Raw genomic sequence first — 22822 nt, 5'->3', positions numbered from 1 at the left:
ATAATTCCCTGAAAGCATGAGTGCAGGTAAATAAAGCCACAAAAAGGCCATTAGAATGTTATGGTTTTATATATAGGACACAAAGTACAAAAGTAAAGAATTAATGATGAATTTATACTGAACATTGGTCAGGTCACCGTTAGAGTACCATGTGTAGTTATGGGCGTCCCATTATAGAAACAAATTAAACCTGTAGAGAGCGTACAGTGCAGATTTACCAGGATGTTGCCGGGGAGAGAAACAATAGTTATGAGTTATAGAATCATAGAATGATACAGCGCAGAAGGAGGCCATTCGGCCCATTGTGCCTGTGCCGGCTCTTTGGTCGATCTATCCAATTAGAACACTCCCTGCTCTTTCCCCGTAGTCCTGCAAATTTTTCCCCTTCAAGTATTTATCCAATTCCCTTTTGAAAGTTATTATTGAATCTGCTTCCACCACCCTTCCAACGCATTCCATGTCACAACAACTCATGGCGTAAAAATTTTTTCCTCATGTAGCTTCTGGCTTTTTTGCCGATCGCCTTAAATCTGTGTCCTCTGGTTACCGACCATTTTGCCACTGGAAACAGTTTCTCCGTATTTACTCTATCAAAACCATTCATGATTTTGAACACCTCTATCCAATCTCCTCTTAGCCTTCTCTGCTCTAAGGAGAACAGTCCCAGCTTCTCCAGTCTCACTGTATGACTGAAGTCCCTCATCCCTGATACCATTCTAGGAAATCTCTTCTGCACCCTCTCTAAGGCCTTGACATCCTTCCTAAAGTGCGGTGCCAAGAATTGAACACACTACTCCATCTGCGGACTAATCAGTGTTTTATAAAGGTTTAGCATAACTTCCTTGCTTTTGTACTCTATGCCTTTATAAAGCCAAGGATCACATATGCTTTTTTAACAGCCTTCTCAACTTGTCCTACCACCTTCACGGATTTGTGCATGTGCACCCCCAGGTCTTTCTGTTCCTGTGCCCCCTTTAAAATTATACCATTTAGTTTATATTGCCTCTCCTCATTCTTCCTACCAAAAGTTATTGAGATACTTGGAGTATTTCCACTGGAGCAAAGAAGGCTAAGAGGAGATTTAATAGAAGAAGAACTTGCAATTATTTTGGCCTTTCACTACCTCAGGATCAAAGCACTTTGCAGCTAATGAAGTACTTTTTTAATAGTAGGCACTGTTATAATGTAGGGAAAGGCAACAACCAAATTGCTCAGGGTAAGGTCCCACAAACAAGAATTCGATAAATGACCTGATAATCAGTTTTAGCGATGTTCTTGGGGATATTGGCCAGGGATAGATGTTATTTAGATACAGTTGAATCTCATTATTACAAACCTTCATCATAATAAATGTTTCCCTCCTCCCAGCTATTATAAGTCAATAAAGGAAGTCAAAGTTTAATGGGTTAATCCAATAGAGGTTTTTTAAATTATGAAGAGTTTTTAAAGGGTGAGTAGAGAAAGACCATTTCCTCTAGTTGGGGGGTCAGTGGTGAGGGGGTCATCAATTTAAAATTATTTCTAAGAGGGTGAGGAGAGATGCTAGGAGAAGTTTATTTACATAGAGGGTTGTTTGAGTATGGAATTATTTGCCACAGGTACTGGTTGTCACAGAGATAATTGCATATTTTATGAGAAAAGTGGAAAAATATTTAAAGCAGGGTAAGATACAGGGCTATGAGGAGAAAGCAAGGCTGTGAGATTAGTTTTGGATTGCTATAGCAAACAGCCAGCACAGTCTCTTTGGGCTAATGGCTCCATCTATGGTTGTAAAAGGTCTAGGTCTAATATGCTGCTTTCTGGTATGCATCTGTAGGAGTGGTAATGTCTTTGACTACTGTTGAGGGTTCCACGTAAATTTGAACAGTAATTGTTTCTCACTGATTGTCATATTTGTAATGAGAGCAATATTAGGGGATACTCGATTCTACCTTTAATTCCCTTCCTTCTTTTTCTGTCAGTTTCTTCCCTCCTCCTCTCCAGAAGACGTTGATTTTTTGCTGAGATGCATTCCATAGCTGCTGGGGTGTCCTCTGGCATCTTCTTCGAGTGGCCAATCTTCACATCCAATTTCGTTCCTGTCCTCACTTGACATCTATTTCCAGAAGGAGCCACTGGCTAGCAGGAATCTGGCTACTTTGTTTTCTGCCCTCCCTAGCTGAAGTTAATTAGAATGCCCTTATTCCTGTCCCAGATGAGAGCAGCTAACCCAACAGATGAGAGATTGAATCTGGAACCTCCCTAATCTATACAGCACAGGTGCTCATTGCTCCAACCAGCTGAATCACCAGGGAGCCCCTAAAATTGCCTATTAGCACAACAGCAATTTAACCTTTTGAAAGAAACATCACTCATAAATGGGTAAAGTTTTGTCTTCAATGAGTGAATATTTTGAGTTTCATCAAATAACCACAGAGAAGGAACAGAGGTTTCAAAATGTATTTTCAGATTAATGCTCCTTTCGTTGGGAGTACTAATCAGAAAATCACAGGCCTATAGCCCCTGATTTACTGGTCATTCATTTATCATAGTGGGTACAGCACAGGAGAAGGCCATTTGGCCCATCGTGCCTGTGCCGGCTCTTTGAAAGAGCTATCCAATTAGTCCCACTCCCCTACTCGTTCCCCATAGCCCTGTAAATGTTTCCCTTTCAAGTATTTATCCAATTCCCTTTTGAAAGTTACTATTGAATCTGCTTCCACCACCCTTTCAGGCTGTGCATTCCAGATCATAACAACTCGCTGCATTAAAACAATGTTTCCTCATGTCGCCTCTGGCTCTTTTGCTGATCACCTTAAATCTGTATCCTCTGGTTACCAACCCCTTAAACAGATAGAAAACCAGATGCTGTGAGCCTGTGATTTCTTGATTAGTGCTCCCTGCGAGTGCTGCTCCTCACCCAGGAATCGGAAATCAGACCTAATGTTTACACTTACGTGTGAGCACCAAATGGACATCCAGTCAAGGTTCTTCTGTTTGTCACGGACGTCGATATCTTAAGCTCAGAACTTTTTAATAGTAGTGTAGATAGCTGGAGAGATAGATAGGCAGAAAGACAAATAAACTGATCAGTAGACACACAAGCATGAATAAATGATCCAGTGAGCCGTAATTCACTTAATAGGTGCTGTTTCATTTGATGCTGTAGTTCTAGTTCATCTTGTGCAGTGAAAGTGTACAATAAGAACAGGGTCTTTGTTACACTGGCATTAACCTGCCAGACGTTTTCAGAAATCAGGGCAGCAAAATTCCACTCATCGACTAATTATTCTGTTTCTACTCATCTGTCATCTTAGCAACCTTCTCCGGAAGATAAGTGAGTCATGTCAGGTGCAGTTTGATGGACGACAGCAGCGCTCGAGTGCCTTGCCCAAGTGGCCATTCTTTATGTGTTAAGCCTGGATTGACACGTTGTTCAATAATGTAAGCCCAAATGTGTTGACCTGGCTCAGATAGGCCAATACCCCCTAAAATCCCCTGTTAGGCCCCCTAACAGTAGTTATAGTGTTTGACAGAGTATAAATCAGGAAATTAGAGGAGTATGTAACAAGGGTAATGCAATAATCATGGGGGACTTTAATCTTCATGTAGACTGGACCAACCAAAAGTAGTTTGGAGGACAAGTTCATGGAATGCATTCGAGATAGTTTTCTAGAACAATTTGTTGAGGAACCAACTACGGAATAGGCTATCTAGTATTGTGTAATGAGACAGGGTTAATTAGTAATCTTATAATTAAGGATCCACTGGGGCAGAGTAATCATAATATGATATAATTTCATATTGAGTTTGAGAGTGATGTAGTCAAGTCCGAAACTAGGATCTTAAATTTAAACAAAGCCAATTGCGTAGGTATGAGGGACGAGTTGGCTTAGGTAGATTGGGAAATTAGATTGAAAGATATGACGGTAGATAAGCAATGGTGAACATTTAAAGAAATATTTCATAATTCTCAACGAATATACATTCCCTTGAGGAATAAAAACTCCACGGGAAAAATGATCCAACTGTGGCTAACTAGAGAAGTTAAGGATAGTGTTAGATTAGAAGAAGAGGCTTACAATGTCACCAAAAAGAGTAGTAAGCCTGAGGTTTGGGAGGGTTTTCGGAATCAGCAAAGGATAACCAAGAAATTGATGATAAGGGAGAAAATTGAATACAAGAGTAAACTCGCAAAAAATATAAAAACAGATTGTAAGAGTTTCTACAAGTATATAAAAAGGAAGAGAGTAGCAAAAGTAAACTTGGGACTCTTAGAGGCAGAGACAGGAGAAATTATTATGGGAAATAAGGAAATGGCAGAGACATTAAACAAATATTTTGTATCTGTCTTCACAGTAGAAGAGACAAAAAATGTACCAGAAATAGTGGGGAACCAAGGGTCTAATGATAGTGAGGAACTTAAAGTAATTAAGATTAGTAAAGAAAAAGTACTGGAGAAATTAATGGGACTAAAAGCTGACAAATCCCCTGGATCTGATGTCCTACATCCTAGGGTTTTAAAATAGGTGGCTGCAGAGATAGTGGATGTATTAATTTTGATCTTCCAGAATTCCTTAGATTCTAGAATAGTCCCCATGGACTGGAAGGTAGTAAATGTAACCCTGTTATTCAAGAAAGGCGAGAGAGAGAAAACAGGGAACTGTAGGCCAGTTAGCCTGACATCAGTCATCAGGAAAATGCTAGAATCTATTATTAAGGATGTATTAACAGGGCACTTAGAAAATCATAACATAATTAGACAGAATCAACAAAGTTTTATGAAAGGGAAATCATGTTTGACAAATCTATTAGAGTTTTTTGATAGTGTAACTAGCAGGGTAGATAAAGGGGAACCAGTGGATGTAGAATATTTGGATTTTCAAAAGATATTCAATAAGGTGCCACACAAGAGGTTGTTACATAAGATTAGGGCTCATGGGACTGGGGGTGATATATTAGTGTGGATTGCGGATTGGTTAACCGACAGAAAACAGAGAGTAGGAATAAACAGGTCATTTTCGGGTTGGGAGGTTGTAACTAGTGGGATGCCGCAAGGATCAGTGCTTGGGCCTCAGCTGTTTACAATCTATATTAATGACTTAGATGAGGGGACCGAATGTAATGTATCCAAGTTTGCTGACAATACAAAGCTAGGTGAGAAAGTAATCTGTGAGGAGAACGCAAAGAGGCTGCAAAGGGATATGGACAGATTAAGTGAGTGGGCAGGAAGATGGCAGATGGAGTATAATGTGGGGAAATGTGAAATTATCCACATTGGTAGGAAGAATAGAAAAGCAGAATTTTTTTAAAAGGTGAGAGACTAAGAAATGTTGGTGTTCAGAGGGATTTGGGTGTCCTTGTACATGAATCACAGAAAGTTAACATGTAGATACAGCAAGCAATTAGGAAGGCAAATGGCATGTTAGCCTTTATTGCAAGGGGGTTGGAGTATAAGAGTAAGGAGGTCTTGCTGCAATTATATGGGGCTCTGGTGAGATCACACCTGGAGTACTGTGTACAGTTTTGGTCTCCTTACCTAAGGAAGGATATACTTGCCTTAGAGGGGGTGCAACGAAGGTTCACCAGATTGATTCCTGGGATGAGAGGGTTGTCCTGTGAGGAGAGATTAAGTAGAATGGGCCTATATTCTCTGGAGTTTCAAAGAATGAGAGGTGATCTCATTGAAACGTATAAAATTCTTAGAGGGCTCGACGGGGCTGAGATGCTGAGAGGCTGTTTCTCCTGGCTGGACGGTGTAGAACTAGGGTTCATTGTCTCAAGATAAGGGGTGGCCATTTAGGACTGAGATGAGGAAAAATTTCTTCACTTAGAGGGTTGTGAATCTTTGGAATTCTCTAGCCCAGAGGGATGTGGATGCTCAGTCATTGAGTATATTTAAGACTGAGATTGATGGATATTTGGACTCTAAGGGAATCAAGGGATATGGGGATAGGGCGGGAAAGTGGAGTCGTGGTAGAAGATCAGCCATGATCTTATTCAATGGCGGAGCAGGCTCGAGGGGCCGTAAGGCCTACTCCTGCTCCTGTTTCTTATGTTCTTAATACAGCATAGACCAGGGACTGAACCTGGGACCACCCTGTAGGGATTCACTGGGCTATAAGTGGAACCCCAAACTCTCCAGCTTTGATGAGTTGATAAACAAAGAGCTGCCAGCCTGTGAGTCACATCCCCACTTTGAGGTTTGCTTCTCTATTTTTATGGACAGAAACTTTGTGCCGAGTAGCAGTTCCTCTTTACCCACCTCCAATTCCTATTCAATTTGGATACAGTTCACATAACGGTGGTGTGTTGGCATTTTGTTTGCTGAAAATGTGAATTCATGGAAAAACAGTGGAGCTGTATGATTATCAGGCTATGGGTAAAAAGAAGGGGCCCTGTTGTCATCGTAATCATCTGTTTGTACACAGAGGGGTGAACAAGGACACAGTCAAGTGACCTGATAATATTAGCCTAGGGAATGTTGCTTGCAGTATCAGTGTTCCGATATTTAACATGCTGGTAAGCATTCCATTATCTCCTGTTTCAGCTTTAAATAGCGGAGGAGTATCATATACACTAATATATCAAACAATGGTTTTCGGCTGCTGTTTCCTGGCTGGATGGTTCTGCTATTACAAGTGACATTAGACTGATTGAAAATAATAGCTGTCCAACGTCTAACTGCCCAACGTGGTACTAAAGCCGCACAAAGCTGGGACGTTCCAGATGTAGTTCTCCCATGTGCGGGAATCTCAGAGTGCCTCTGGGATGGGGGGAGGAATTCAACCATTGTTCCCACTTCTGCTCACTTTCCAGTGTTTCTTGTTGCAATGTGCTTATATGTGGACATCAGCTAAGGACAAAATCTGACGTAGCTGGGACGCTGCCATGGGCAAACAGCCATGTAATGCTTAAAACCGATTTTTGGTGGGCTATCTGCCTGATTTGAGGTGGTCTGGAATAGGTGGTGGAGGGAAATCATTCAGGGATCCATCCTGCTGGCTCCTTGCCAGCTGCCAACACATTCATGATTTTCTGCTGGGAGTGATGATGCCCATCGAATACATCCATCCAATATGGGCAGGTGCATTCAGAGGGAGCAATAAAGGGAGGCCATTGGTCCTGTTCCATTATTCAGTTAGATCATGGCTGATCTGTACCTTCATCCCATCTACCCATGTTGGTTCCGTAACCTTTAATACCCTTGCCTAACAAAATCTATCAATCTCAGTTTTGAAATTTACAATTGACTTAGCCGCAACAGCTTTTTGGGGGAGAGAGTTCCAGATTTCCACTACTCTTTGCATGAAGAAGTGCTTCCTGACATCACTCCTGAATGGCCTAGCTCTAATTTTAAGGTTATGCCTCCTTGTTCTGGACTCTCCCACCAGAAGAAATAGTTTCTCTCTATCTACCCTATCAAATCTTTTAATCATCTTAAACACATCAATTAGATCACCCCTTAATCTTCTAATTCAAGGGAAGCCAGATACAAGCCAGTATCATTCTGGTGAATCTGCGCTGCACCCCCTCCAAGGCCAAATATATCCTTCCTGAGGTGCGGTGCCCAGAACCGAATGCAGTATCTCCAGATGGGGTCTAACCAGAGCTCTGTACAACTGTAACATAACTTCCACTCCTTTGTATTCCAGCCCTTACGAGTTAACTGACTGCATTCTGGGATCCCACAAAATTTACATTGTTCTTTAAATCAGACTCCTCTTCAGCTGTCCTGGAAACAACCGGTACCCGAGGCCAGCAGCAGCTGTTATCATCCTTACATCAGAGGGGTGTGACCCATCACAAGTGAGAATCCCATTGGCAACCCTTCAAAATATTTAAATGAGGCTGATTTTTCTTTACATTAAAAAGTATTTCTTGATGTATTTAAGAGTGGTAACCTGGTGCAGTTTTATTAATACAGCTGAAAATGGGTTTATCACCAAAAATAAGCATTTTTAATAACGGTGTCCATTCCTCCACCTGTGAGTAACCTGATTTAAAATCAATGAAAATGACTTTAAAAAACTATACTGAACCATTTAATAGTTTCATTGGTGTACGCTAGACAGTTTCTTAGTAAATTAAATATTTTTTGATATGAACAAACTTAAAAAATGTGCCTAGTATTGCCTGTGTGCCGAAGAAAATGAGTGTAATTTGAAGAGCCTTCCCCAACCAGCACAATCGGTGGAATCTTGCAATTTTGACCTGGGGGTATGTGGTCAGTTTTGTGGCCGGGGCCTGATCCGCTGGTTTAAATTGAATGTTAAACCAGCGTAAAAGATCGTGGAAAACACAAACGTGAGTGGTTTTGGTCATAACTCACTTACGTTTTGCATCTTTTGCATTGGTTCGGCAGATTCCATCTAGATTGCGCTGATATTACTGAGGTAAATGAGTGGAGCTCTAGCCCCAGGTTTCTGCCAAAAGCAGAGAATCCTGACTTCAGTGCTAGGCATGTATATAAAGCATTACCATTTGGAGAAAGTACCAGCAGGATGACAGCACCTGTGAGACTGTACCGCAGCACATTAAAGAGAGAAGATTGGAAGTGCAATAATAAAAATAAAATTAAAGAAAGAGGAGAACATGCAAGTAGATTATCAGCTGTCAATATTTTAATTGAGTTTTTGCAGCAGGCTGTTCCTACATCTTATCTTTGCCTGAAACTTCTCAATATGGCAACTTTGGCAAGTTTAAAAAATGAAGCACCCTTAATGAGCAGCAGTGGACTTTTCAAACATCTTTCAAGACCAAATTTCTGTTTCTCTGCAGTTATTGGATGAACCTGATACTAAAATGTTGCTCAGCTATTTCAAAGTTATATTTGTTCACAGAAGCTGGGGGCAAGAAATCCAAAAATGCCATACAGAGAAGCACAGAGACTGGCATGGCAGTGGAAATGCGACGTATGACTCGACAAGCCAGCCGGGAATCCACCGACGGAAGCATGAACAGCTACAGTTCGGAGGGAAAGTAAGTACGCTGCTGTGCTGGAGTGCCTCGGTGTGCTCTGGGAGAGGTGAGCTCCAAAAGGGCTGATCCTGGGGCACAGGGTAGCTCTGTCACCAATATCTCCACTGTCTGAATATTCTCGGAACATAGGAACAGGAGTGGGCTGATCTGTTATTTCACTCCATTTACCTGCTTTTGTTTCATAGCCTTTGATATCCTTATCAAGTAAAAATCTATCAATCTCAGTTTTGACAATTTCAATTCAATCATCCAGAGCCTTTTGGGGAAGAGAGTTCCTGAAATCCATTATTCTTTTGGTGAAAAAATGCTTCCTGATTTCACTCCTAAACAGCCTAGCTTTTCTCAGCACTTACAACTTTTATGAATGTTACCTGTTCCAATTATTGAAGTATTGTTTATTTTTCATTACCCCTAATCAACCAAATCCCAGAATTCAAAGATAGTTATTTTTAACAGTTTGATTTTCCTATAAGATTTCCCTCCCTTAAAAATAACTTCAAAAACCTATTGTTTTCTGCTCTTCCTGTAGTGAATTTTTATTCATTCAGTAGTTGCAGGTGACATTACAAGATTGGAAAATATGCTTAGCGGAGCATCATGGGTGGAAATTAACAGCCATAGTTAAAACAACAAAATTCTGGCGCAGAATTTTAAAATGGGGAGCATCCGCGGGAATTTCCTTTTGAAACACATTTTAGGCTATAATTGCCTCATTTACATTAATTGCTGGAGCAAATCAGCTACAGTTATGGTACTGATTTCTTGAAGTGCCCTGTTTCTATTATGCATTACAGCCCACTAGCTTCAGTTCCAGACAGAGGATCTGCAGCACTTCATTGCTGTTGACCTCCTTCCTCCTAAGGTTCACAACGACACGCTTTGAGTAAATACGAGACACTTGATAGTGGAGTATACAGAACAGACTTTATTCATATACAGTACAGGTGATCAATCTATACTGTATACAAGAGTAACTGTGGGTCCCTTTCTCTTTCGAACTCTCCCACCTAACTCTGGAAAAAAAACACTTCTTAAAACTCCCAGTTTGCCTACTTCAAAGGTACGTTTCACAGCTAGACTTCATGATTAATCTGCTCTTGGATTCTTTCAAGAACAGCTTATTTATGTAAACAGCCTCAGTTGCTCACTTCACAGGTACATTCCATAAACAAAACTTCCTGATCTGTCTGTTCTCAGAACCTTTCAAGAACAGTTTATTGACTGCTTATTTACCTAAACACCCACTCTATACCATGATATATAGGTTAATTGATCCCTCTGCCTATGTTAATTACACTAGTCATTAAAGTTATACATGAATCACTTATAGTGGATGTCGTTCCAGTCGCTATTTCTTTGCACTGACATCCCTTGTAGATCATTATCAAACCTTAGGAGTAGGCCATATAATCCTCCTATCTTCTCCCAGAAACTCTGCTGGTTTACTGTTTATCATAGAATCATGGAATCATAGAAAGTTACAGCACAGAAGGAGGCCATTCGGTCCATCGTGTCCGTGCCGGCCGAAAAAGAGCTACCCACTTTAATCCCACTTTCCAGCACTTGGTCGTAGCCCTGTAGGTTAGGGCACTTCAAGTGCACATCCAAATACTTTTTAAATGAGTTGAGGGTTTCTGCCTCTACCACCCTTTCAGGCAGTGAGTTCCAGGCCCCCACCATCCTCTGGGTGAAAAAAATTCTCCTCAGCTCCCCTCTAATCCTTCTACCAATTACTTTAAATCTATACCCCCTGGTCACTGATCCCTCTGCTAAGGGAAATAGGTCCTCCCTATCCACTCTATCCAGTCCCATCATAATTTTATATACCCCAATTAAATCTCCCCTCTGCCTCCTTTGTTCAAAAGAAAACAACCCCAGCCTATCCAATCTTTCCCCATAGCTAAAATTCTCCAGCCCTGGCAACATTCTCGTAAATCTCCTCTGTACCCTCTCTAGTGCAATCAGATCTTTCCTGTAATGTGGTGACCAGAACTGTACACAGTACTCAAGCTGTGGACTAACCAATGTTTTATACAGTTCTAGCATAACCTCCCTGCTCTTATATTCTATGCCTCGTCTAATAGAAGAAACTATCCCATATGCATTTTTAACCAACTTATCTACCTGTCCTGCTACCTTCAGGGATCTGTGGACATGCACTCCAAGGTCCCTTTGTTCCTCTACACCTCTCAGTATCCTCCCATTTATTGTGTATTCCCTTGCCTTGTTTGTCCTCCCTAAATACATAACCTCATACTTCTCTGGACTGAATTCCATTTGCCACTTTTCTGCCCACCTGACCAGTCTATTAATATCTTCCTGCAGTCCACAGCTTTGCTCCTCACTATCAACCACACGGCCAATTTTTGTATCATCTGCAAACTTCTTGATCAAGCCCGCCACATTCAAGTCCAAATCATTAATATATAACCACAAAAAGCAAGGGTCCTAGTACTGAGCCTTGTAGAACCCCACTGGAAACAGCCTTCCAGTCGCAAAAACACCCGTCAACCATTACCCTTTGCTTCCTGCCACTGAGCCAATTTTGGATCCAACTTGCCACATTCCCTTGGATCCCATGGACTTTTACTTTTTTTGACCAGTCTGCCATGTGGGACCTTGTCAAAAGCCTTGCTAAAATCCATGTCGATTACATCAAACGTGCTACTCTCATCGACCCTCCTTGTTACCTCCTCAAAAAATTCAATCAAGTTAGTCAGACACGACCTTCCCTTAACAAATCCATGCTGACTGTCCTTGATTACTCCGTGCTTTTCCAAATGACTGTTTATCCTGTCCCTCAAAGTTGATTCCAATAATTTGCCCACCACCGAGGTTAGACTGACCTCAGTCTATGACATAGGATGTCATTTGTGACTTTGATAAGCGGCATTTCAGTGATGTGGCAGGGGCAGAATCCTGATTGGAGGGGTTCAAACATGGAGTTGCGGAAAAGATGGGCACCGATTTGGGAGGTGACAGTACGTTCAAGGACATTGGAGAAGAAAGGAAGGTTGTTGATGGGTCAGTAATTTAAAAGAACGGAGGAGTCTGGCTATTATTCCCCGGCTGGCTCCCATTTGTACTGGCTATTATTGCTCAGTTGGATCGCATTTGTACTGGCTATTAAATCCCGGGGTGACTCCCATGTGTTCTGGTTATCGTTTCCTAACTGGCTCCCTTTTGATATGGCTATCACTCCCTAGCTGGCTCCCTTTTGATATGGCTATCACTCTCTAGCTGGCTCCCTTTTGATATGGCTATCACTCTCTAGCTGGCTCCCTTTGTACTGGCCATTATTCCTCAGTTGGCTCCCACTTGTACTGGCTATCTTTCCTTAATTCGCTCCCATTTACAGTGGGTATTAACTTCATGGGTGGCTGCAATTTGTACTGGCTATCACTCCCTAGTTGGCACCCATTTGTACTGGCAATCACCCCTTCGCTGGCTGAAATTTTTACTGGCTATCACTCCTTAGTTGGCTTCAATTTCATTCCCCTCCAAGTCACACACCATCCCGACTTGGAAATATATCGCCGTTCCTTCATCGTCGCTGGGTCAAAATCCTGGAACTCCCTTCCTAACAGCACTGTGGGAGAACCTTCACCACACGGACTGCAGCGGTTCAAGAAGGCGGCTCACCACCACCTTCTCGAGGGCAATTAGGGATGGCCAATAAATGCCGGCCTCGCCAGCGACGCCCACTTCCCATGAACGAATAAAAAAAAAAATTTGCATTGGCTATAACTCCCTGGGTGACTCCCATTTGTACTGGCTATTGCTTCCTAGGTAGCTCCTATTTGTACTGGCTATCGCTCCCTAGGTAGCTCCTATTTGTACTGGCTATCGCTCCCTAGGTAGCTCCTATTTGTACTGGCTATCGCTCCCTAGGTAGCTCCTATTTGTACTGGCTATCGCTCCCTAGGTAGCTCCTATTTGTACTCGCTATCGCTCCCTAGGTAGCTCCTATTTGTACTGGCTATCGCTCCCTAGGTAGCTCCTATTTGTACTGGCTATCGCTCCCTAGGTAGCTCCTATTTGTACTGGCTATCGCTCCCTAGGTAGCTCCTATTTGTACTGGCTATCGCTCCCTAGGTAGCTCCTATTTGTACTCGCTATCGCTCCCTAGGTAGCTCCTATTTGTACTCGCTATCGCTCCCTAGGTAGCTCCTATTTGTACTGGCTATCATCGCTTAGGTGGCTCCTATTTGTACTGGCTATCGCTCCCTAGGTAGTTCCTATTTGTACTGGCTATCGCTCCCTAGGTAGCTCCTATTTGTACTGGCTATCGCTCCCTAGGTAGCTCCTATTTGTACTGGCTATCGCTCCCTAGGTAGCTCCTATTTGTACTGGCTATCGCTCCCTAGGTAGCTCCTATTTGTACTCGCTATCGCTCCCTAGGTAGCTCCTATTTGTACTCGCTATCGCTCCCTAGGTAGCTCCTATTTGTACTGGCTATCGCTCCCTAGGTAGCTCCTATTTGTACTCGCTATCGCTCCCTAGGTAGCTCCTATTTGTACTGGCTATCGCTCCCTAGGTAGCTCCTATTTGTACTGGCTATCGCTCCCTAGGTAGCTCCTATTTGTACTCGCTATCGCTCCCTAGGTAGCTCCTATTTGTACTGGCTATCGCTCCCTAGGTAGCTCCTATTTGTACTGGCTATCGCTCCCTAGGTAGCTCCTATTTGTACTGGCTATCGCTCCCTAGGTAGCTCCTATTTGTACTCGCTATCGCTCCCTAGGTAGCTCCTATTTGTACTGGCTATCGCTCCCTAGGTAGCTCCTATTTGTACTGGCTATCGCTCCCTAGGTAGCTCCTATTTGTACTGGCTATCGCTCCCTAGGTAGCTCCTATTTGTACTGGCTATCGCTCCCTAGGTAGCTCCTATTTGTACTGGCTATCGCTCCCTAGGTAGCTCCTATTTGTACTGGCTATCGCTCCCTAGGTAGCTCCTATTTGTACTGGCTATCGCTCCCTAGGTAGCTCCTATTTGTACTGGCTATCGCTCCCTAGGTAGCTCCTATTTGTACTGGCTATCGCTCCCTAGGTAGCTCCTATTTGTACTGGCTATCGCTCCCTAGGTGGCTCCTATTTGTACTGGCTATCATCGCTTAGGTGGCTCCTATTTGTAGAATCATAGAATGATACAGCACAGAAGGAGGCCATTTGGCTCATTGTGCCTGTGCTGGCTCTTAGGAAGAGCTAGCCAATTCGTCCACTCCCCTATTCTTTCCTCATAGCCCTGCAAATTTTTCCCCTTCAAGTATTCATCCAATTCCCTTTTGAAAGTTATTATTGAATCTGCTTCCACCACCTTTCTCAGGCAGTGCATTCCAAATTATAACAATTCGCTGTGTAAAATGTTTTCCTCTGGTTCTTATACTGGCTATCACTCCCTATTTGGCTCTCATTTGTATTGGCTATCTCTCAATGAGTGACTCCCATTTGTACCACATCTTCCCCCCAAAGCCATTCCAAAACCACCAGATAAGAAGTGCAGAAGAGCAACACAACATGACCCTCCCTCTGACCACATTGCCTTCTCCCTGTACCTCTGAGCGAGTTGTGTGGTCTCTGTCCACAAATCCAATGCAGCGTGGTGGAAATCAGAAACTGAAGGAGTGGAAAGTCAAGCTTATAAACAAGGTGAATGAGCAGGTTTATCATGGGAGGAGGAAGGGTTTTGTGACAGTGATTCGAATGGTCAGAGATATCTCAATTTACATGTACGGCTAATGAAGGCTAAAGTCACTGTTTCATTCAATCTCTGAACTGTTCAATGTTCTGGATGAACTAAGCAATCGGAAACAGCAGTAGGAAATATTTGAAAAGGTGATCAATAGAGTTCAGGACAAACATATTCCACTTAAAAATAAGAATAAACTAGCCAATAATGAAACACCGTGGATGAATAGAAAGAGGTGATAACAGTAAGGATGAGAAGGCAGTAGAAACTCTCTGGGTAGAATTGAGGAATAGAATAAGATCATAGAATCTTACAGCATGGAAGGAGGCCATTCAGCCCATCGTGCCTATGCCGGCTCTTTGAAAGAGCTATCCAATTAGTCCCACTCTCCTGCTCCTTCCCTGTAGCCTTGCAATTTTCTCCCCTTCAAGTATTTATCCAATTCCTTTTTGAAAGTTACTATTGAATCTGCTTCCACCACCTTTTCAGGCAATGCATTCCAGATCATAATAACTTACTGCGTAAAAAAACAATCTGCTCATCTCACCTCTGGCTTATTTGCCAATTAACTTCAATCTGTGTCCTCTGGTTACCAACCCTTCTGTCAGTGCAAATAGTTTCTCTTTATTTACTCTATCAAAACACTTCATGATTATGAACGCCTCTATTAAATCTCCCCATAACCTTCACTGCTCTCAGGAGAACAACCCCAGTTTCTCCAGTCTCTCCACATAACTGAAGTCTTTCATCCGTGGTACCATTCTCGTAAATCTTCTCTGCACTTTCTCCAAGGCCTTGACATCCTTCCTAAAGTGTGGTGCCCAGAATTGGACACAATACTCCAGCTGAGGCCTAGCCAGTGATTTATAAATATTTAGTGTAACTTCCTTGCTTTTGTACTCTATGCCTTTATTTATAAAGCCCAGTATCCCATATGCTTTTTTAACAGCCTTATCAACTTGTCCTGCCACCTTCAAAGTTTCTTGTAAGGTCTTTCTGTTCCTGCACCCCCTTTAAAATTGTACCATTTCATTTATATTGCCTATCCTCATTCTTCTTTCCAAAATGCATCACTTCACACTTCTCTGTGTTAAATTTTTATCTGCCATGTGTCTGCCCATTTCACCCGTCTGTCTATGCCCTCCTGAAGTCTGCTGCTATCCTCCTCACTGTTTACTACTTTTCAGAGTTACTTGTCATCTGCAAACTTTGAAATTATGCCCTGTATACACAAGTCCAGGATATCCACAGTCCATATATCAAAAAGAGCAGTGGTCCCAATACCAACCCTTGGGGAACAGCACTGTATACTTCCCTCCAGTCTGAAAAACAACCGTTCACCACTACTCTCTGCTTTCTATCCCTTAGCCAATTTTGTATGCATGCTGCCACTGCCCCTTTAATCCCATGGGCTTCAATTTTGCTAAAAAGCCTATTATGTGGTACTTTATCAAATGCCTTTTGAAAGTCCATATACATTACCCTTAACAACTCTTTCCGCTACTTCATCAAAGAACTCAATCAAGTTAGTCAAACATAATTTCCTTTAACAAATCCGTGCTGACTGTCATTTATTAACCCATGTTTTTCCAAGTGCCAATTCATTTATTTCCGGAATCTTGTCTCTAATAGTTTCCCCACCACTGACATTAGGCTGACTGCCCTGTAGTTACCTGGTTTATTCCTCTCCTCTTTTTTGAGCAGGGCTGTAACATTTGCAACCCTCCAGTCCTCTGACACCACTTCCATATTTAGGGAGGATTGGAAGATTGAGGACAGAGCCTTCTCTATTTCCACCCTTACTTCCCTCAGCAACCTAGAATGCATTCCATCTGGACCAGGTGACTTTCTACCATGAACACTGCCAACATTTTAATCACCTCCTCTTCATCTATTTTTATCTGATTCAGTTTCTCTACTGCCTCCTCCTTTACTGTGACATTCGCAGCATCGCCTTCTTTTGTGAAAACAGGTGCAAAGTATTCATTTAGTACCTCAACCATGCCCTCTACCTCCATAAGAAGATTTCCTTTTTGGTCCCTAATGGGCCTCACCCTTTCTTTGATTATCCTTTTTATTATTTATATACTTATAAAAAACTTTAGTGTTGCCTTTTATGTTACCCACTAATCTATTCTCATACACTCTCTTTGTCCCTCTTATTTAGGAATATAGGAACATAGGAACAGGAGTAGGCCATTCAGCCCTGCGAGCCTGTTCCACCATTCAATTAGATCATGGCTGATCCGTATCTTACCTCCATCTACCCACCTTGGTTCCGTAACCCTTAATACCCTTGTCTAACAAAATTCTATCAATCTCAGTTTTGAAATTTATAATTGGCCCGGGTAAATTGGAATCAAAGATTGGCAGGCAAAACTGTAATCGAACAATGGGCGGCCTTTAAAGAGGAGATGGTTTAGGTACAGTCTAGGTACATTCTCACGAGGGGGAAAGGTAGGGCAACCAAAGCTAGAGCTCCCTGGATGACAAAAGAGATAGAGATTACGATGAAGCAGAGAAAGGGGACGTATGACAGATGTCAGGTTGATACTACAAGTGAGAACCAGGCTCAACATAGAGAGTACATAGGAAAAGTGAAAAAGGAAATAAGAGGGGCAAAGAGAGAGTATGAGAATAGACTGGCGGCTAACACAAAAGGGAATCCAAAAGTCTTCTATAGGCACATAAATAGTAAACAGGTAGTAAGAGGAGGGGTGGGGACGATTGGGGACCATAAAGGAGACCCACGCATGGAGGCAGAGGGCATGGCTGAGGTCCTAAATGAGTACTTTGCATCTGTCTTTACCAAGGAAGAAGATGCTGCCAAAGTCACAGTAAAAGTAGTTGAGATACTGAATGGGCTAAAAATTGATAAAGAGGAGGTACTAGAAAGGCTAGCTGTACTTAGAGTAGATAAGTCACCCGATCCGGATGGAATGCATCCTAGGTTGCTTAGGGAAGTAAGGGTGGAAATTGCAGAGGTGCTGGCCATAATCTTCCAATCATCCTTAGAAACAGGGGGTGGTGCTAGAGGACTGGAGAATTGCAAATGTTACACCTTTGTTCAAGAAAGGATGTAACGATAAACCCAGCAACTACAGGTCAGTCAGTTTAACCTCGGTGGTGGAGAAGCTTTTAGAAACAATAATCTGGGACAAAATTAATAGTCACTTGGACAAATGTGGATTAATAAAGGAAAGCCAGCATGGATTTGATGAAGGCAAATCGTGTTTCACTAACTTGATTGAGTTTTTTGATGAGAATTCTCTACCCCAGAGGGTTATGGATGCTGAGTGATTGAATATATTCAAGGCTGAGATGGATAGATTTTTGGACTCTAGGGGAATCAAGGGATATAGGGATCAGTCATGATCTGATTAGAATCATAGAATCATAGAAGTTACAACATGGAAACAGGCCCTTCGGCCCAACATGTCCATGTCGCCCAGTTTATACCACTAAGCTAGTCCCAATTTCCTGCACTTATAGATTGAATGGCAGAGCAGGCTCGAGGGACCGTATGGCCTACTCCTGCTCCTATTTCTTATGTTCTTATATAGGTAACAGAGAGGGTTGATGAGGGCAGTGTGGTTGATGTTGTGTATATGGACTTTTAAAAGGTGTTTGATAAAGTGCCACATAATAGGCTTGTCAGCAAAATCGAAGACCATGGAATAAAAGGGGGAGTGGCAACATGTATGCGAAATTGGCTGAGTGACAGGAAACAGAGAGTAGTGGTGAACAGTTGTTTTTCGGACTGGAGGAAGGTGTACAGTGGTGTTCCCCAGGGGTCGGTACTAGAACCACTGCTTTTTTTGATGCGTGTTAATGACTTGGACTTGGGTGTACCGGGCACAATTTCAAAATTTGCAGATGACACAAAACCTGGAAGTGTAGTAAACAGTGAGGAGGATAGTGATAGACTTCAAGAGGACATAGATAGGCTGGTGGAATGGGCAGATACATGGCAGATGAAATTTAACACAGAGACATGCGAAGTGAGATATTTTGGCAGGAGGAACAAGGAGAGGTAATATAAACTAAATGGTGCAATTCTAAAGGGAATGTAGAAACAGAAAGACCTGGGGGTATATGTGCAGAAATCTTTGAAGGTGGCTGGACAGGTTGAGAAAGCAGTTAAAAAAGCATACGGGATCCTGGGTTTGATAGAGGCATTGAGTACAAAAGCAAGGAAGTTATGTTGAACCTTTATAAAACACTAGTTCGACCACAGCTGGTGCATTGTGTCCAGTTCTGGGCACTGCACTTTAGGAAGGATGTGAAGGCCTTAGAGCGGGTGCAGAAAAGATTTGCTAGAATGGTTCCAGGGATGAGGGACTTCAGTTACACGGATAGACTGGAGGAGCTGGGGTTGTTCTACTTGGAACAGAGAAGGTTGAGAGAAGATTTGATAGAGGTATTCAAAATCATGAAGGGTTTAGATAAAGTAAATAAAGAGAAACTGTTCCCATTGGCGGAAGGATCGAGAATCAGAGGACACAGATTTATGGTAATTGGCAAAAGAACCAAAGGCGACAGGAGGAAAAACTTTTTTATGCAGCGAGTATTTATGATCTGGAATGCGCTGCCTGAAAGGGTGGTGGAAGCAGATTCAAATCGAGGCTTTCAAAAAGGAATTGAATAAATACTTGAAGGGAAAAAATTTGCAGGGCTACTGGAAAAGAGCGGGGGAATGGGACTAACTGGATTGCTCTTACAAAGAGCCGGCACAGGCTCGATGGTCTGAATGGCCTCCTTCTGTGCTGTAATCATTCTATGATTCTATGAATTGTCTTAGCCTCAACAGCTTTTTTAGGAGGAGAGTTCTAGATTTCCACTATTCTTTGTGCGAAGAAATGCTTTCTGACATCACCCCTGAACAGCCTCGTTCTAATTTTAAGGTTAAAACCCCTTGTTCTGGACTCTCCCATTGGATGAAATAATTTCTCTCTTATCTACCCTATCTGATCCTTTAATCATCTTAAACACCTCAATTAGATCACTCCTTAACCTTCTATAAGCAGGAGAATACAAGCCTAGACTATGCAACCTCTCCTCATAATTTAACCCCATTAGTCCCAGTATCATTCTGGTAAATCTGCACTGCACCCCCTCCAAGGCCAATATATCCTTGCTGAGGTGTGGTGTCCAGAACTGAATGTAGATGGGGTTTAACCAGAGCTCTGTACAGCTGTAACATAACTTCCACCCCTTTATGTACCTGTCCACTAGCTTTTAGTGATTTCTGTACATGGACCCCTAAATCTCTCTGCTCATCCACAATTCCGAGCTTCTCACCATTTATAAAATACTCTGATCTATCTTTCTGAGGTCCAAAGTGGATGACATCACACCTTCTCACATTGAACTCCATCTGCCACAGTTTTGTCCACTCACTTAATCTATCAATGTCCCTTTGCAACTCTTTGCTCCCATTTACACTATTTACTGTGCCATCTAACTTAGTGCCAACAGCAAACTTCGATATATGGCTCTCTATTCTTTCATCCACGTCATTTATAAATATAGTGAAAAGCTATGGCCCCGGTACAGATCCCTGAGGGACTGCACTAGTCACATCCTCACATTTGTCCAAATTCTCAGTCATTCAGTCCCTATTAACAGATTCTAGAAACTTCCCCACAACTGACGTTAGACTGATAGGCCTATAATTTCCTCCTTTATCTCTCCTACCCTTCTTCTATAATGGAGTGACATTGGCAGTTTTCCAATCCAAGAGGAAAGTTCCTGAATCGAGAGAGTTTAGAATGATCATGACAAACGCATTAACAATTCTCTCACCTACTTCTTTTAATACCCTGCGGTGGAAACCATTAGGTTCTGGAGATTTGTCTATCTTTCATCTCATTAATTTCTCCATCACCATTTTTAAAATTTATATTGAATTTAGTTGTTCCTTCTATATTTATTTTTCCTTTTATCTCTTGTACTTTATCCACATCCTCTACTGTAAAGACCAATACAAAATAGCTATTTAGTAACAACAAGAACAACTTGCATTTATATAGTGCCTTTCACGTAGTAAAACGTCCGAAGATGTTTCACAGGAGCATTATCGATCAAAATTTGACACCGAGCCACATTAGGACAGGTCAAAGCTTGGTCAAAGAGGTAGGTTTTAATGAGCCTTAAAGGAGGAGAGAGAGGCAGAGAGGTTTAGGGAGGAAATTCCAGAGCTTATGGCCGAGGCAGCTGAAGGCATGGTCGTCAATGATGGAGCGATTAAAATCGGGGATGCGCAAGAGGCCAGAATTGAAGGAGTGCAGAGATCTCGGACGGTTACCATAGAACCATAGAACCATTGAAAAGATACAGCACAGAAGGGGGCCATTCGGCCCATCGTGTCCGCGCCGGCTCGAAGGACAACCAGGTGCCCATTCTAATCCCACCTTCCAGCACCCGGTCTGTAGCCCTGCAGTTTACAGCACTTTAGATGCAGGTCCAAGTACTTTTTAAAAGAGTTGAGGTTGTAGGGCTGGAGGAGGTTATAGGGATAGGGAGGGGCGAGGCCACGGAGGGATTCGAAAACAAGGATGAGAATTTTTAAATCGAGGCTTTCTCGGACCGGGTGCCAATGTAGGTTAACGAGCACAGGGGTGATGGGAGAACAGGACTTGGTGCGAGTTAGGATACGGGCAACAGAGTTTTGGATGAGCTCAAGTTTATGGAGGGTGGAAGATGGGAGGCCGGCCAGGAGAGCATTGGAATAATACTGCCATATCCTGATTTCCAATTACAATATCACCTGTGTCTGTCATTAAGGGGTCCACATTACTCTTAGCCACCCTCTTCTTAGTATATTTGTAAAAACTGTTAGTATTGACCTTGATCTCCCTCCAAAGCTTTTTCTCTATATTCCCTTTTTGTACTTCTTACCACTTTCTTTGTATCCCTTTGCTGTTCTTTATATCTCTCTTATCCACAGGATCTCTACTGTTCTTTGCCTTCATATATACCCTTTCTTTTAATTTTATACTATCTCTCACTTCCCTTATTGACCGAGGTTGTTTATTTACACACGTAGAGCTCTTGCCTTTTAGGAGTATTTCTTTTTTCAGTTCCCCTCTGCCCTTTCTGTATTCAGCCTGGTTCTCTACTGTATTATGAACCTGACATTTATCATAAGCCGACTTTTTCTATTTCATTTTAATGTCTACAGCTTTAGTCATCCAGGGAGCTCTGGCTTTGGGTGACCTTCCTTTCCCCCTCATGGCAATCTCTGTACCCAAATAATCTCCTCTTTGAATGCCTCCTATTGTTCATTTGCTGTTTTACCTGCCAATTCCAATCCACCCTTTTCAACTTACTATCATTAGCCCTCCTCCAGTTAAGTATTTTTATGTTTGATTGTTCCTTGTCCTTTTCTATAACTACTCTAAACCTGATGATATTGTAATCATAATATTACACCCCGTTCAAAAAAGGGGAGAGGGATAAACCCAGTGATTACAGGCTGGTCAGCTAACGTTAGTGGTGGGGAAACTTTTAGAGACAAAATTAATTGTCACCTGGAAAGATATGGATTAATAAATGACAGTCATTGATTAACTTGATTGAGTTCTTTGATGAAGTAATGGAGAGGGTTGATGAGGGTAGTGCAGTTGATGTTGTGTACATGAACTTTCAAAAGGCATTTGACAAGGAGAACATAATAGACTTGTTAACAAAATTGAAGCCCATGTGGTTAAAGGGGCAGTGGTTAACGACACAGAAAGCAGAGAGTAGTGGTGAACGGTTGTTTGTCGGATTGGAGGGACATATAGGGCTCGATTTTCGGACCTGCTATCGGGTGCGTTCCTGGCGGAGGGGCTGCGAAAATCGGGGATTCCCGGGGCGGGTCCGGAGCCCGGCTCCAACCCGCCCACTTCCGGGTTCCCCACTGACGCGCTCACATGCGCGCGCAGCCCCCACATGTGGGACTCCCGCCAGCAATTAAAGCTAGCGGGGTGCCACTTAAGGTATTTATTTAGGTATTTCAGGTCGTTCAGAGACCTGATTAATATGATATTTTAGAAGGGGTGGGATTTTGCAAACAGCTGGGACTGTTTCCCGTACTGAGGGAAACACTCCCAGTTCAAATGGACATGTTGCAGCCATCAGCCTGTGGCAGCTGCAAAGGTCCATTTGACAGGTTGGGGGGGGAGACCCTCA

General features: G+C 42.5%; 1 protein-coding gene across 13 annotated transcripts in view; it reads left to right on the top strand.

The window, feature by feature from the left end:
• LOC137321665 (regulating synaptic membrane exocytosis protein 1-like) overlaps window positions 1–22822 on the top strand; it is a 984914-nt gene that overhangs the window by 831318 nt on the left and 130774 nt on the right. For 12 of the 13 annotated variants that reach the window (XM_067984176.1, XM_067984183.1, XM_067984175.1 and 9 more), the window contains one exon: window positions 8823–8961. In XM_067984176.1, coding sequence (XP_067840277.1) covers window positions 8823–8961 — 139 coding nt within the window. The remainder of the gene's footprint in view (window positions 1–8822; window positions 8962–22822) is intronic. The other variant, XM_067984170.1, reaches the window with a different exon arrangement.

Source organism: Heptranchias perlo, chromosome 5, assembly GCF_035084215.1.
Source record: "Heptranchias perlo isolate sHepPer1 chromosome 5, sHepPer1.hap1, whole genome shotgun sequence".
Taxonomy (NCBI): Eukaryota; Metazoa; Chordata; class Chondrichthyes; order Hexanchiformes; family Hexanchidae; genus Heptranchias; species Heptranchias perlo.
Note: the sequence above shows the minus strand (reverse complement) of the source record. Positions and strands in the feature narration are given on the sequence as shown.